The following is a 15417-nucleotide window of genomic DNA, read 5'->3' on the forward strand; positions in this document are numbered from 1 at the left end:
AGAGAGACCCTCTATTGTTGCCACCCATTGGGTGAGAACCTGACTCCTAACATGAAGACGGTCTGCTTCAGCGGTTCAAAAAGCCCCGGTGGATTATTGCTTTCATTTTTTACCCCTGACTGCACTGCAGCCCAACCTGCTGGAAACAGAAACTCATTCTAAGATGGACTGGAGCTGTCATGTGATAGTCGCTGCAGGAAAAACAGTGTGAAGGTGAAGGAAGATGAAGACCAATGTGTAGCAGAACCATTGTTGGTGTTTGTGGAGGATGACTCGTGGACATTGTGCTTTTGTACGACTGAGTGCAGTGATGAATGTGTCTGCTGGAGAGCAGAGTTCATTAAGTTCAACCTCCCATTGGTTGTCATTGGATTATCAATGCACATGGTACGACTCACCCCTGTGTAACCCCTCTTTCTCTCACTCTCTTTGGGCCGCTTGGCTTTGATGCTAGAGTTTGGTTTTTCCAGGTCTTTTTCAAAGCTTGTGTTTTTGTGCATCAGGCCTCCAGAGCACATGAAGGACTTTTTTCATTAAAACCCTAAACAGAGCACCTGCCAAGTAACGCCTGAGTTTTCACTTTAAGACCCAAGATGCAACATTCAAATTTAAATAAAGCCCAATTTGTCACACAGTATGTCTGCGAGCTGAATAGACCACTCTTCTGTTATTCTGCGTCTCATTTATTTCTTTCACGTTCGCTTTCCTGCCTCTTGGATATTCTAGGTATCACAACATGTTTCCCCCACTTGTAATTTTTCAAATCGGTGACAGTAGAAACCCACCCCCACACGATTGCACCGCCTCTAACCATGTTTGGTCGCAGCATGTTTCTACAGCAACCGGATTCAAACATAGACCTACGGCCCGGGTATTCCTTCGTCTCATCGCTATGGCAACCCGAGGGAATGAGGAATTGGGGGCTGCCATCTCTTTGTAATGATAGACAAGAGGGAGGCTACAGGAAAGGGTTAACTGTTGGACAGGGAAAATTCCCCGGTGAAGAGCCAGGGGGCAGGGCTGTTTCCAAAATTTGAAAATCAACATGTATGCACACACCCCCACGTGTTTCTGAACACAAGATGAGTGCACATGGCCCGTGTGTGGGGATTCCACAAAGTGATCTTTAGTTTCACATCGTAGTTGCCCATGTGGCTTCAATGTAAAAGATTACAATTTCAATCTAAAAGAGTGTGACATTGCCAAGGACACTGGTTTTTCCTCAGCCTGGAGACTTTTCCCTGTGCGACGGAAACCTGCTTCAGAGGGATGAACCTTCATTGAGATAAAAGAGGAATGCCCACATTTACCCTCATACCTGTTATCATCCGTCAGCACATTTCCTCCTTTCCCAGCCCTGCCCAGTCATTTGAACGATGCTGACCTGAAATCAAAGGCCATGGTTTTTTAGAGCCTCCACTTGTGGGAGGTCAGTCAATTATTAAACTTAACCAGGAAGCACAGCAACAGCCCCGGCCAGGAATGCAGGGTTAATTGTTAGCCATTGTAGCCTGCCTTTATTCTCAGTGTGCTTTTTACTCCGTCTGCCTTAAGGTCGTATATAGAGCTCAATAGATTTCATAGCTTTCAGACTCTGCTGTCTGGCGACTAGTTGGATATTGACGGCAATTCGTTTCTTATATTAGATATTGTTCTAATGTTGCAAGACATTCAAGTCCTGGTTACTACACTTTGAATGGAGTAGATGATTTTGGGTGTTTGCCTGAAGATGTTTTTTAATTCCAAGATGGAGTAGGTTGATTTTTTTGGTCTTTCTTTAGCTGAGTCCAATTGTTGGAAGAAAATAGAAAAACTCAGGCTGTTAAAAACTTCTTCAGGTTTCCTTGTTTACTTTCAAACTGCTTTGGCACGGGCTGTATGAACTGTGTGCGTGCGTGCGTGCGAGAGAGACCCCCACCCTCTAGATGCATCCTCCTGTCTTTTAAAGCCCAAAGATTGAAGGACGGAGGGAAAATAGAGTTCATTGAGGGATAAAATAAAAGGAGGCGCTGTACCCTAAAAAACAGGCTTCAGTCACCAGGCAACCAGCAGATCAAGTTTCAAAGGCTGATGAGGCATTGTAAGAAGTACAGAGTGGAGGATAGTGAAAGCGGAGTGTTTGTGTGTGTGCTCTTTTCTCGAATCCAGCTGCTAATGGCCCACACGTTAAAGGAACCATCATTTGTCGACCTTCTATAAACCCATGATGCATCCCATTCTGGTGGAGATGTCCTCTCTTTAAAGTAAAGGCCCAATGAAGTTTAGTGTTTAATATATTTATTGAACTTTCAGAAAAACATTGAAACATCGACCCAGCCCACACTGGAACATCTTAAAACCCATTTTCACATAGAGAAAAGTAAAAAGAAAAAAGCACAAATTACAAAGTTATAAAGCATTCATTTCCCACATCTTATAGACCCCTTAATGGCCTACGTCACAAGTGACGTCACAACTCTAGCTGGAGGCAAAAACAAACTGGTTAAAGACTGTGGAGGCTAGTAATATTACAGCTTTAGAATGTCGTCTTGTTGTGTGTTTGGGTGCCAGAATAGGAGGAGTAACATTAGTGGATGTAAATTAAAGTTTTATAGGATTCTAGTGGACACTCGTGCTCTGAAAAAACAAAAACATTTGTGGTTTTGGTTCCAGGCTAAGCCCCGCCCAACAAAATACGTCATAATGTTTACAAACAATCAAAGGGTCTGTACTGAAAACAAAATAACAAAAATAGATGAATGCATCAGCCAGTGTCAGTTTAAAACTAGTCTTGAACAGTGTTGATGAATGATCAAAAAATCGAATTTTCTCCAAATTAAGAATAGATATCACACATTGGAGATTAATGTATCCTTTTCCAAAACCTCAGCCCAGAGCGATTCACTGATATCCGTCTGTAGATCCTGCTCCCAACACAGTTTGATAGCTACGTTTGAGATAGATTCCAGGTGAGCTACCAGTTGTTGCAAGATTTCCTTTTTCGTAAGTGGATTGAAAGACATCAGCTGATCAGTTACTTCACAGTGAAGTGGCTTTTAACTTTCCCAAGTTTGCATGTCTTATTCCTCTGATGTAAACAAACCTCTAATGACAGGACATCATCATCTGTCATCTTGCATATTGTATCATAACGGTGATTTTTTCATTGATTCATGGACTTACTCCCCGACACAGAACTACTTACCTTCTGCATATTTGGGACCATACCTTTGTAAAGATAGATGCCCATGATCTCTCTATGCTAATCCCTGTGCCTCCATATGCTGACTCTGCTTGTCTGTCCTCTCCCTCATAGGCCGTGTCTCCCTGACCCGCGGTGCTTCTCTGCTTGTGGAGCGACTCACCCTGGAGGATGAAGGCTGGTTCGAGTGTCGCATCCTTCTCCTGAACAGCAAAACTGATGACTTTCGAAATGGCACATGGACCTTCCTCTCCATAACAGGTGCAGCACAGTAGGGCTTTGGGCAACCTGGGGCGTGCTCTTTTCATTGCCACCATCCATTTTTAGATCACTCTCAACCCGAGGCCTAGCGGGGTCTTTGAATGCAACAAATGATCTTTGCTCTGTTTGCACAAAGCAAGCTGCAAACTGATGTTTCTACATGGATAATTACACTTATTATAGGTCTCAGTTTCACACACACTGGGCCTAATGGTCACCAATAACCTTTAAATAGTAATTGACTAAACCTTTACACTATACTTAGCCATTGAAGCTGAATTAATTTGAGTTAAAGGGAAATAGGTTCAGTTAAGTATTTTGAAAGCAAAAGCATGACTTTTTTTTAAAATTCTAAATGGTTAATATATTTATCAAAAGAATTAGATTTGCTGCAACATTACGCACATACATAAATCACAATCTGTCATAGAGTAAAACGTGCAAATTAAAATCATCATATTAATATTTACGACTATTGAACTGAAATACACAAAATGTATGTACATATAATTAAACTCATCAAAAATATATAGATACATTAAATGAATGGATGGATGGAATGTTAAACAAATGTGTTGTACATGCATGTGTCATAAAGCATACATATTTTAGAAATACAACGTAAAGAGTACGTAGAAAATAAATGAAGAGGAAAGAATATTTTGAGGGTCAAATCCTCTTTAGATACGGAGTAGTATCTGCACTCCAGTGGAGGTTAAAATGGACTTACCTGTGCGAGGTAGTAGGAATAACATGATTGGACAGTGGTAAACAAAACATGATGGAACTGCTTTAAGTTACACTTGACACCCTTTTAGCATTACATTACACATATACGGATATCAAACAAACACGGCACTATAGTGTCTGTTGAGTACAAATATACTCAATCACAGCTTTGTGGCAGTGATATAGTTTGATAGGTTTTATGCATGTATGTATTTTTATGACTGAAAACGATATGAACACAAACCCTAAACACAGTCTGCACAATCTCTTGAAATAAGTGAGTCAGCTGCTATAAACGTTCATGCTACAAAGTCTGAAACACAGTTACAAAGATGTCCTTTGTGCAAATCTCTCAATGGAAGTCAATAAAATCTCTCAATGCAATTAACTATTACTTTTGCTTCGTTTTTTTTTATATAGCTCCACCTGTGTTTATTAAAACACCACCAACATTTGTGGAGGTTCTACTTGGAGAATCTCTGACGCTCAGCTGTGGAGCTCATGGCAACCCACGACCAACTATTGTGTGGCATAAAGATGAGAGCCCGATTGAGAAACATGAAAAAATAAAAGTAAGGAGGATAGCTAATGAAGATTCAGATGAAACACTTTATCATTTGTATGTTTGGACCTTTGTAGTTTCTTTGAAGCAGCGCTGCTTTGTAGCCTCTCGTGGCGGCTCATGGTCTCTGCAGCCTTTTCTTCATTGTTTTCACCTTTGCCCCCGTTTCAGGTGCTCAATGGTACCCTGTCTTTGGCATCTGTCTCAAGAAATATTTCAGGAGTCTACAAGTGTCATGTGTCTAATTCAGAGGGGAACCTGACTCACTCCACACAGCTGCAGGTCAAAGGTCAGAGTTGAACAATTAATCAGGGCTGAGACAGAAAATCTCAGCTTTCACACGGTTAATGTTTTTGACTGGAAAATTCAACATTACTGAGCATTTTGGGCAAATAAAAGGGTATTTTTTACAACTCATGGTCAAAGCATAGAATCTTATATTAATGGACATAATATTGGACAAAAATATTGCCTGTACTGCCATCTAGAGGCCAATCCTTGCATTACTATTACTCAGTCAATAACCAAAGCATCTGCCTGATGGCTCACAGAGTTTTATGTTGTGTTTTCTTCCTGCTTGTCCAAAAGGTCCTCCCATCATTATCATCTCCCCAGAGGACACGACTCTAAATATGTCCCAGGATGCAGTTCTGCAGTGTCAGGCTGATGCCTACCCGACAAACCTCACCTATGAGTGGCTGAAACACGGGCAGAACGTTTACCACATAGAGTAAGTAATTCAGTCCATCCAAATTAATTCATCACATTATTTGTAATGTGTTGATTTACTTTAAGCATTCTGCTAATGTAGTGGGATTTAATCAGATAATCAATAGAAACATTGTATTGCGTGCCTTGCTTTCAGGTCACTTAAATCCAGAGTTAAGATTTTGGTGGATGGTACTCTTCTCATCCCTAATCTTATTCCAGAAGATGCTGGCAACTACACCTGTGTCCCAACCAATGGGATTTTAATCCCACCCTCTGCTTCTGCTCATCTAAAAGTGAAACGTTAGTCTCTTTATTTTCAGGGTCCCTTGGCTGCATTTGAGGTGAACAGTTTTTGAAGTGCCTTTGTTTGCTAATTCTTCATTGCAGATCCTGCACGGGTAAGCCGGATGCCGAGGGAAACGTATTTGCCTGCTGGAATGGAAGGGTTAATTGTCTGCCCTGTCCAGGCGGATCCACCTGTGTTGTATGTCAACTGGACCAAGGACGGAAACTATTTAAATCTTGACAATGTAGGTCATTTGACAAGGGGCGATAATCAGTAAAAGCTCTGAACCAGCATGACTGTTATAACTGTCTCTCTCTCCTGTTCAGTTCCCTGGTTGGATAATGAACTCTGAGGGCTCAGTTTTTATAACAACCTCCAATGACAATGCAGTGGGCATGTACACCTGCACGCCCTATAACAGCTATGGCACCTTGGGCCAGTCCCAACCCACACAAGTCATTTTGCAGGTGAAGCTCAAAACAAGGAAAACTAACCTGAACTGATGTATTTCATGCAGATTTTTGATTAGCCCAGCTATAATCGATATCAAATCTACATTTTGGTGTAGTCTGAAAGCGTTGTTAGCAGTAGCACTCAAAGATCTTCTCAAATGTGAGCAAAGACAGAAGGGAATCATTTATTTTCCTGCTGTAGGATCCACCAACATTTCGAGTGCCGCCTCGGGCTGAGTATCTCCAGGAAGTGGGCCGTGTGCTGATCATACCATGTGACGCCACTGGGGACCCTGCTCCTAATGTAACCTGGAGCAAGGTACAGCAGGTTTTTCACTTAAACCAATCAAGAGTCAGCACCACATAATAAGTAATAAAAAACGTTGTTGATTGTCATCTTTCCAGATTGGTTCAATTCCTCGCTCCCCATACACTGTGTTAGCTAACGGCTCGCTCCAACTGCAGCCACTCAGTAAAGATCACCATGGCGGTTGGGAGTGCCTGGCTAGTAACCGTGTAGCGACTGTCAGTGCAGGCACGGTGGTCACAGTGCTGGGTAAGAGAAATAGTCTGACTACGTCACACAAGACAAATGTAAAATATAGCACAAGTTTGTGTAATTCTAACACGGATATTGTGACCGGGGTGTTCTTCTGTTCTGTAGGCACCAGTCCTCATGCTGTGTCCTCAGTGTACGTCACCACAGAGATGAATCAGGCCAATGTGTCCTGGGTGCCTGGGTTTGATGGCGGATTCACCCAAAAGTTCACTGTGTGGTCCGTAAAACACAGCACATAAAACGTGTACCACCTCTTCATTACTACCAGCAGCAGCAGTTCTGACTTTTTACCCTGTTTTTATTGTGTCTTTCAGGGTAAAGCAGGCATCCAAAGGGAAACATGAATGGGCGTCTTTGCCTGTGCCGACATCCAAACACTACCTGCTAGTGACGGGGTTGCTCTCTGGCACCTCCTATCAGCTCAGTGTTCTGCCTCAGAACAAACTCGGCTCTGGACCTTTCAGTGAAATTGTGACCGTGCGAACACAAGGTTTTTGCATTTGTTCTTTTTTTCTGTCATGTTTGTAATAAAGTTAATCAAAAATGATTAACGTGCAACATACACATAAAGGCCCCCTTTTTACCCTGCTTGTTGTTATATGTAGGTACGTTAGTATTGATTCTAGAAGAAAAAAAAGACATTTAACCAAACGTCAACCTGCCAATCATTATGCATCATTACTCAATCCCTCCCTCTAGATCATGCAGCCTAATTTTGTGGTAATATTTTTTGGTATTATTGCAAATATCTTGGAACTTGCTTGCATTCCTGAATGCTTTATTATTTGTAGCATATTTATGGTATAATTTGATTAATATAAATAGTAGGCATAAAGAAATGTACTCGCTACTATAGCAAATTTGTATCATTTGCTTTGATTTTTGGAAATGTAATATTCAAGGTTTTTGTAGGACTGATCATGAGTGAGAACCAAGCTACTGCATAAGGAATGACGAGAAAACAATTGTGCAATCGTTGAAATTATGCATTTACAGACAAAGTGACTTGTGGACAGCTTTTAAAGACTGCGTAAAGCAAATGCAGCCATTTTCTTCTAAACACATTAAATAAGTCATACATTTATTCCTTAAAACATGTAAAAAGCCCTTCAAACATTCATAATTTAATTGTGGAGCTCGGCTTCGCAAACTGTTTCAAATTTTTGTGTCTCAGGATTTAACCGGCGAGTCTGAATTCATAGCCGCGTTACGTTCCAGTGCCTCTAACTGACACGTCCCCAGCGTTTCAGAGCAGAGAGAAGTGCTTGTTTTTCTGTGATTTTGAGACCTAATTTTAAATACTTTTCTGTGGAGTGACAAACCCATAACAGTTTTATTTCTGCTTTACACGGACTTTAAGAGACACTATCTTAACTGATTTGCTCAATATTTTGTCCAAGTATAACCTTTCTCTGTGTTGCTTCTTCTCACCAGCTGTGCAAACGGAAGTGCCAACAGGAGTCACCACTGTGCCATTAGTGGATCCTCCCATGTTTCTTACTGCCAACCGGACTGAGCAGGGTGTTGTCCTGCAGTGGTTTCCCCCTGAAGCTCCTCTTTCTCCACTGAGTGGTTATGTGCTGCAGGGCCGTAGGGATCAAGGCCAGTGGGTCATCATCAGCAGCAGCATCGGTGCCAATCAGAGTGAACTTCTTGTGCAAGGACTGCTAAGGGTGAACAGATTATCTACCTGAAAACTAATGGGTTTCGCTGGTTTGACTGTTAAATTTGTGATGGATCATATTTATTATACAACATATCTGATGCCTTTCTCTCAGGACTCCAATTATGATCTAAGGCTGATGTCTCGCAGTGACAAACGGCTCAGTGAACCAAGTGAGTCTGTCAATGTTTCCACTGCAGGTAAGTGGCTTTGAGTGACTTACTATGAGTTATAGTGAGAACAATCAGGATAAAACAACGTGTGGTTATTACAGGGATGGAGATGTATCCCCTGCGCCCTAGCTTCCTGGAGGTCATCCCCGAGCCTCTGCTGGCTGGAGTGATAGCAGGAGTGTGCTTTCTGATTGTGGCCATCATCCTCTCGTTGGTTACAGCGTGCTACATGAGTCAGAGGAGGCAGCGCAGACGCAAAAAAAGAAGACAAGGTGAGGCATTCCAAACAAACTTTGTACAAGTTACGTATACTTTCGTCAACTTACTATTTTACCTCATTCTTTACAATATCGCAGATATACCAGCAGCCTTCCAGAAGAGTCCATCTCAAGAGTAAGTGTGGCATTTGATACGAAGTTACTTTATTCTTATAAGATGTAACTACTTTACAAGAATGCATAAATCAATTATTCCTGCTTTTTGTTTGTCTTTATCTCAGAGTTCGCTCACCGCCTCGTAGCCCTGACAGCGTCCTAAAGTTGAAGCTGTGTCCACCACTTCCCTTCTTTCCAAACTCCTCCTCCTCGCAGTCCAATCGCTCGTCTTTTGACAAAGGAAGTCGCGGGGAATACCATGACCAACGGAGACAGCTCTTAGCCAATTTTTCTCCACCCCCTCATTACACACACTTTGAAAGCCACCTAGGGTCGCAGGCCCTGTCGCCAACTGCTCTGGAGTCTATTTCCAGAGGTCCCGATGGACGCTTCACTGTCCAGCCAGTGCCAGAGGGCTCCAGTCCCTCTAATAAGAAAAACTTGAAGAAAGACATCTTGCACAGTAATGGATTGACAAGCGGCTCAGGCAGCAATGGGACGTCAGTTAGGGACTCACCAAAGTCAAGCATTCTGAGCTCAGAGAAGGATGATAGGAAAAGTTCTCCTCTGACGGTGGATGTTCCCGAGCTGAGTCGACCATCTTCCTCACCTGGAAGAGTCAGAGCCATGGCCAGAAACTTCTCACGTCATGGCTGCTTTTATTCTGATGATGAGCAAGGCTCAGAGGCTCTCATAAAAAGAGCCAGCTTTTATTCGGACAACAGTGAAAAGAAACCAAGTGATGCTCTGAGGAGGCATTGGGTGCAGGGCCCGACTGAGGAGTTGTTCCCTAGTTTAGGAAGGAGAACTAAGCTCCTTGATAGAGACCGAGATAGACTACACCAAGCGGGCTATCAGCCAATGGAGAGCATATTGACAAATAACAGCACCCTTGTCTCACAATTGGACTGTGAGCTGGAGCGGGACAGCATCAGCAAGTGTGCCCAACTAGCTAAAGAGAGGGAAGAGATTGAGACAGGATTAAAAAGTTTCACAGCCGAGCAAAGAGGGCACGGTCGTTTAAGGGAGGAGATTCTGGCAAACATGGAAATCTCCCAAAGGGAGAGTGAGGAAGAGCCCGTGTGGAAGCCTCAAGATGTCACTATCAGGCAAAAATACAAGCCCTCAGGGCAAACAAGTCATGTGTCTGACTACCGGAGGGCATGCTACTTTGGTAACACCAGCAGTCCTATGGACCGGCTACCTACGTCTCATATTCATTGGGACATCAGCCCTGTTACATCTGTTACGAGCCTCATTCCTGTACAGCCTGATCAAGAGGCCACATCGCCAAGGTCGCAACATCCTTGCACACGTGGTGAAACCACAAATGACTCTTTTACCATTGATTCATCTCGTTCTCCTGTCACCCAGAACACCTCCCTTCCTTTGCTCTCAGCTAATATGACCTCTGAAATGCCTGTTCTATGTCTACAAACACCAGATAGAAACAAGTCTGTGAGTCCTCAGAAAATGAAAGACATTTGCAGCAATGCGAGGGAAAAGACTGAAAATGGAGATGTTGCCTCAAGGTTGAGAAATTCATATGTCGTTGCTGGGAATCAATCCTGGGACTCAACTTCCAGGGGTACATCGGGCCCCAAAGAGGGGCCTGGAAGTTCAGCTTCTGCACCATATAATCAGCCTGAGAACCCAGTGGAAGGAGGCTACTGTGCCTCAAGGGATGCCAGTCCTTCTAGTTACTCTGCCTTAGCCTATGAGCATCATAACACAGGGACAAAGGTCAAAGACAGAGACACAGATAGTCAGAATGACCAGCAAGGCTCTGAGTTATATTCAGAGTTAGAGAGGGAAGGGGTTCGTGCACGATGCAGGCAGAGTGACCGTTGTCTGTTCTCTGATAGTCCTAGTCCCATCACAACCTTGACTCTTGTTGAAGAGGTTGAGAGTGACCAGTCTCAGTTTTCTGTCCCTAGAATGTCAGAGTCCCTTAGAACCAAGCCTGTGGCAACATCTCCCAAAATGTCTTCTTTACAGACAAGTGCCATACTGGAATACCTCAGCCTTCCAGGTTTCATTGAGATGAGCGTGGATGAGCCTGATGACAAAGCTGAAAAAAGAGACACTGACCAACAAGGTTTAGAACAAATATCAGAAAAGACTGTGGTAGCTAAGCCTGATGTTGTTCCTAAAAACTGGGAGGTTCATATTCAAGAAAACCAGGAAATCGGCTCCAACCAGAGGAGGATGTGCTTTGAACAAAGCGGTGCCGGAGATTCAGCACATTCTAGATTTGATCCCAGCCATAAAAATTACCGACATGTGGAATCTAGAGTTAGATTTCCGGATGGTAACAGACCATTCTCACCTGGTCCTGAAAAAACCAGCAGACAGCTTTATGAGGAGAAAACCCAAATTCGTGTTGGTAATAAAAGTCTAGACAGACCTGAGTCTAGACTGGGGTCCAGGTCAGCTCACACTTTAATAAATGCAGCTAAAGGCATGGCGGACATTGTGTCAAAGAGTTTCAATGGTAGCAATGAGTTTTCTTCAGATCAATCCCAAAGATCCCATTCTCAAGGGAGCAGGACTAACAACATTGTATCACGGATAAGTCAAGCACCTGTGCCATTTCTAAAGAAGTCCTTAAGCATTGGACCTTGCAGGACTCTCTCTGGAATGGGACCTCCTCGTCCTTTCCTTAAGAAGTCCATCAGCTTAGGCTCACAGAGGTGGGAGCACTTTGAGAGCCCAAGAACATATGTTTCTGAGAGATGTTATTGGGACGAGTTCCCAAATCCTGAAGTCAGGGTGAAGTCCTATAGTTTAGGTCGCATGCCGTCTTTCCTACCCAGACCAGGCCCCTCCTGGAGGGAGTATGTACCGCTCAGGCGACCCAGCTTGGGAAGCTTAGAGAGGCCTCATCATGCACAAAGGTTTTTACCCAGTCCTCCTTACCTGTGTCCCTCTGCGTACCCACCCAGACATCATTCGGTCTCTCCAACGCTAGAGCCCGCTGATACACGACGACAGGCCGCTGTTTTACCAGAGTCTTCCAGGTGGTCTCCCTCTTATCAAGAAACTCTGAGGTCTGCCCAGCATGCATATTTCCCCAAGCCCGGCTCCATCCCCATACCCCAGTACCAGCCCTGGCCAGGATATAGAGCAGAAATCATAAGACCAATAGACCCCAGAAGAGGACCGCCCAGGTCCTACCTACCTAGGGGCCTCAGCTGGCCCTCTCCTTACTCTGCCCCTTTCCCGCTTAGAGAGGTAGACGGCTACAGACATCCAGACAGGATGGATGGTAGAGGAGGTGAGACAGAGGTCAGGAACATCCGGGAGGTTGGCAGGGCCAGTTATGCCAGTCAGAGCAGCGGAAGGGGAAGTGCTGGCCTTTTCCAACAGTCACTGTCTGTAACTCCCACTCTGCTCAGCTCCCCTGAAACCATAGAGGAGAATGAACGGCACCAAGCTGACATGGAGCGGCCTGAGAGAAGAGCCAAAAGGTGAAACTCCAGCACATGTGGGAAAATCAGCGCACTGGAGCGTCCTCTGGGTGGACGGGTTCATTCACAATGCCAAAATATAATTACGGTTCTGTGTATTGTTATTTATGCTCACTGTTCTCTGACCATTTGTCCTGTGTGTCTCATTAGAAGGAACACATCAGTAGATGAGAGTTATGAGTGGGACTCTGCTGATGCCTGTGTGGACAAGGAGGTCCTGGAGGCCACAAAGTTTGGTCAGTCACAAGCAGGGTTTCAGAGAGGACGGGGGGAGCTCCGACATGACCAGACAGGTGGCCTCCAGGATCAGCCACAGCAAGGTGAGCATTTGCTTTAATTGATTTTTTTTCTATAGTTTTCTGTTGCATACAATATCTGATGTTGCATGTGTCATTACGTGCATAATGCTTGATGTGATGGTGCTGCATGTGATCACCCTGTGATTATTGTACTGTGAGAACCCAGTATCTCCCCAAAAAACATGTTTTTATTTAGTTTCTGCAAACTCAGATGTATGTAGAGCTAAATATATGCTACAGCATATACTGTAAGAAAGAGGCTTGTACTGAGGGTGTCCCGATCCCAGTTTGTATCGGATATCGGTCTGAAAAAAAAGTATTGAATTATAATGGCCTTCATCAAAAATCTCCGATACAAGCATGGACAATATTGTAGGTTTTTTCCCATACTCATGTTTTGCAGGAACATTTAATTCAAACATCTTTTTGCCTCCCTCTGAGACTGGGCCGTGCTGTGATCACTGTGAGTTTGTCCCTTGATGTGCACATCCATGCCTTTCCCCCCCCCGGTGCCTCTCCCCTCCCCAGGCCCGCCTCGGGATCAGTTCCCACGCTCCCTCAGTGAGGAGCGTTTCACCGCTCTGCGTCTGGAGTACCAGGAGTACAGACGGGCTCAGGAGTCGCTCTGTGAGCCCCGCCTCCAACCTGGCAACGAGTCAGACTCTGACTCCAGCTCGGCGCTGCTCTAGCAGCTCAACCCGGTCCGTTACTCTCCCTGCCCTCTGACCTCTGCGCTCTTTCCTCCTTTTTTTTCATCTCTCATTCCTGCTCGCATGCATCATCTCTTGCTTGTTTCTGTGCATGCAGTGTATTATTGCATGCCAAATCTTTAACGTTTTTTTATCAACATTGATTTCGTTGTTTCCGTTGTTCTGTTTCCTCACTCAGCTGTGCTGGTGTGTGTTTGCTCCTTACAGGCACATCTAAGGCAGCCCCCAAAAAGCAGTTTAAATGAAGAGATGGCCGCACTGTAGTCCTGGCCTCCATCTTACCTGACTGGTGCTTTTATATTGAAATAGCTCATTGTTAAACATGTTAATCCTGTGTTATAGCAGATGGATATTTATCTATTCAATGTTAACCTGCAGCTCCTCGGCTAGTTTTATGTTTTTGTTTGGAGAACTGAAACACTTGTATTTATTTTGATAATCGTGTTTTGGGGTTCGGAGAGCCTTGACAATCAGGCACTGAGAAATGAGAGAAGGTTTTGTTTTACACCGAAGAGTTCTTTACTGGGGAGGTCAAGCTTAGGACAATTAAAGATTTGAGTCCAAAAAGTGATCTGTTTGTCTTCCTTTCATAGGAATACTAAGTTAGTGATTCATACAATTCCCTTGTTTTATTTCAACATTTAAATGAAGGAGTCACTCATTCAGTGTTGTAATCTGGTTGCCTGCATGGCCTCACACTTGACTCTGTATTTCTCAGATCACCCCATGTGTGTTTAAAGTGTACAAATGTTGATACATAGTCTAATGTGAACGTCCCCAGTTGTTAAATTGTGTATTTCGTTGTATTCGTGGCTTCATCCGACGACTTTGTGCTACTTAACTCCACTTGTGATTAGACACTGTAACACACAAACGCAGGGAAACAGACTTGGCCTTATTTGAAATGAAGCTTCTGCTGTTAGTGCACTGTTACTGCCTGACCAGGGAAAGAAAAGCCCAACAGATCAACAGATAAGAAATGTAATGAATTCCTTTTTTTTTTTTTTTTTTTTTTTTTACATTAGCTTCGCTCACTGGATGAAGATTTCTGTGTATTTATTAAAGTGAGGTATAATATGCAACAATGTTTACAATTTACATCACTGATGTGAAGACACCACTGTGAATATTTCATCAACTTCTGATGCTGTGTTTGAAATCTTTTGTGCCCATTGGACAGCTTGTTTTTCTTACTAGAATATGACAGAAAACATTTTTCTACTTGACCAGACACAGATTTTAAGAGCACCTTTTGTTGCTACCCATTGCGATCTGTCACTGTTTGTATTATATTTGTTTAACAGATTTTTAAAATACCTGTAAGTGGAGTGAGTGTGCGATTCTGACGATGGTTGTGGATGCATTGTACAAGCTGGACATTTTTATGTCCCGTCACCGACTTGTTATTGTCATTTTTACATGTTTGTACTGAATAAATTGTTTTATTCTGAATTAAATTGAAAAAAAGTGTTATGTTTTTTCCTTCAATGATTTAAGAAAATGTGTCATTGCTGATATGTGTCCATTAATCTCTCATCCATACTTTATTATCCTGATTGATCAGGGTAGTTTAGATGCTGAAGCATAAACACTGAGAACAACCGTAACATGTAGAGTCATTAAAGGGTTTATTAATAGAACAACAGACAGCCACATGTACAGTTAGTATGATTTATTACTTTGTAAAGTGAATTTCTTGCAGCCTACTGTTATTGTTTTGTGTTTAAAGAATTATTGTTCTGTATTTATTCATGCTTTAGAAGTAATTTGACTTAAACTAAACAGCTTCTTTAGTTTAAGTCTTTACTTTAGTTTTAGTGTGATTGGACTTAAACTAAACAGCTTCTTTAGTTTAAGTCCAAGTCTCACAAATCCAGATTCCTTACTGGGCATGAGTTACACCCCACACATACAGTACACACATACACAATAACTCTATAACCCTTATAAACAGTTCTGCCTCATGTTAACCTCTTGCTTTGCATTA

General features: G+C 43.1%; 1 protein-coding gene across 2 annotated transcripts in view; it reads left to right on the top strand.

Annotated features, from left to right (window-relative positions):
* Positions 1 to 14820, top strand: part of igsf9b (immunoglobulin superfamily, member 9b) — a 35249-nt gene extending 20429 nt beyond the window's left edge. Inside the window, exons 4-22 of one of the 2 annotated variants that reach the window (XM_028457258.1) lie at positions 3296 to 3442; positions 4592 to 4743; positions 4905 to 5022; positions 5322 to 5463; positions 5599 to 5744; positions 5832 to 5974; positions 6057 to 6197; positions 6385 to 6501; positions 6588 to 6738; positions 6847 to 6958; positions 7056 to 7231; positions 8176 to 8414; positions 8520 to 8604; positions 8679 to 8849; positions 8934 to 8970; positions 9077 to 12421; positions 12572 to 12741; positions 13249 to 13421; positions 13638 to 14820. In XM_028457258.1, the coding sequence (XP_028313059.1) occupies positions 3296 to 3442; positions 4592 to 4743; positions 4905 to 5022; positions 5322 to 5463; positions 5599 to 5744; positions 5832 to 5974; positions 6057 to 6197; positions 6385 to 6501; positions 6588 to 6738; positions 6847 to 6958; positions 7056 to 7231; positions 8176 to 8414; positions 8520 to 8604; positions 8679 to 8849; positions 8934 to 8970; positions 9077 to 12421; positions 12572 to 12741; positions 13249 to 13409 (5753 nt within the window). In that variant the 3' untranslated portion in view covers positions 13410 to 13421; positions 13638 to 14820. The remainder of the gene's footprint in view (positions 1 to 3295; positions 3443 to 4591; positions 4744 to 4904; positions 5023 to 5321; positions 5464 to 5598; positions 5745 to 5831; positions 5975 to 6056; positions 6198 to 6384; positions 6502 to 6587; positions 6739 to 6846; positions 6959 to 7055; positions 7232 to 8175; positions 8415 to 8519; positions 8605 to 8678; positions 8850 to 8933; positions 8971 to 9076; positions 12422 to 12571; positions 12742 to 13248; positions 13422 to 13637) is intronic. The other variant, XM_028457259.1, reaches the window with a different exon arrangement.
* The last annotated feature ends 597 nt before the right edge of the window (positions 14821 to 15417 follow it).

This window comes from Gouania willdenowi, chromosome 9, assembly GCF_900634775.1.
Source record: "Gouania willdenowi chromosome 9, fGouWil2.1, whole genome shotgun sequence".
NCBI lineage: Eukaryota > Metazoa > Chordata > Actinopteri > Blenniiformes > Gobiesocidae > Gouania > Gouania willdenowi.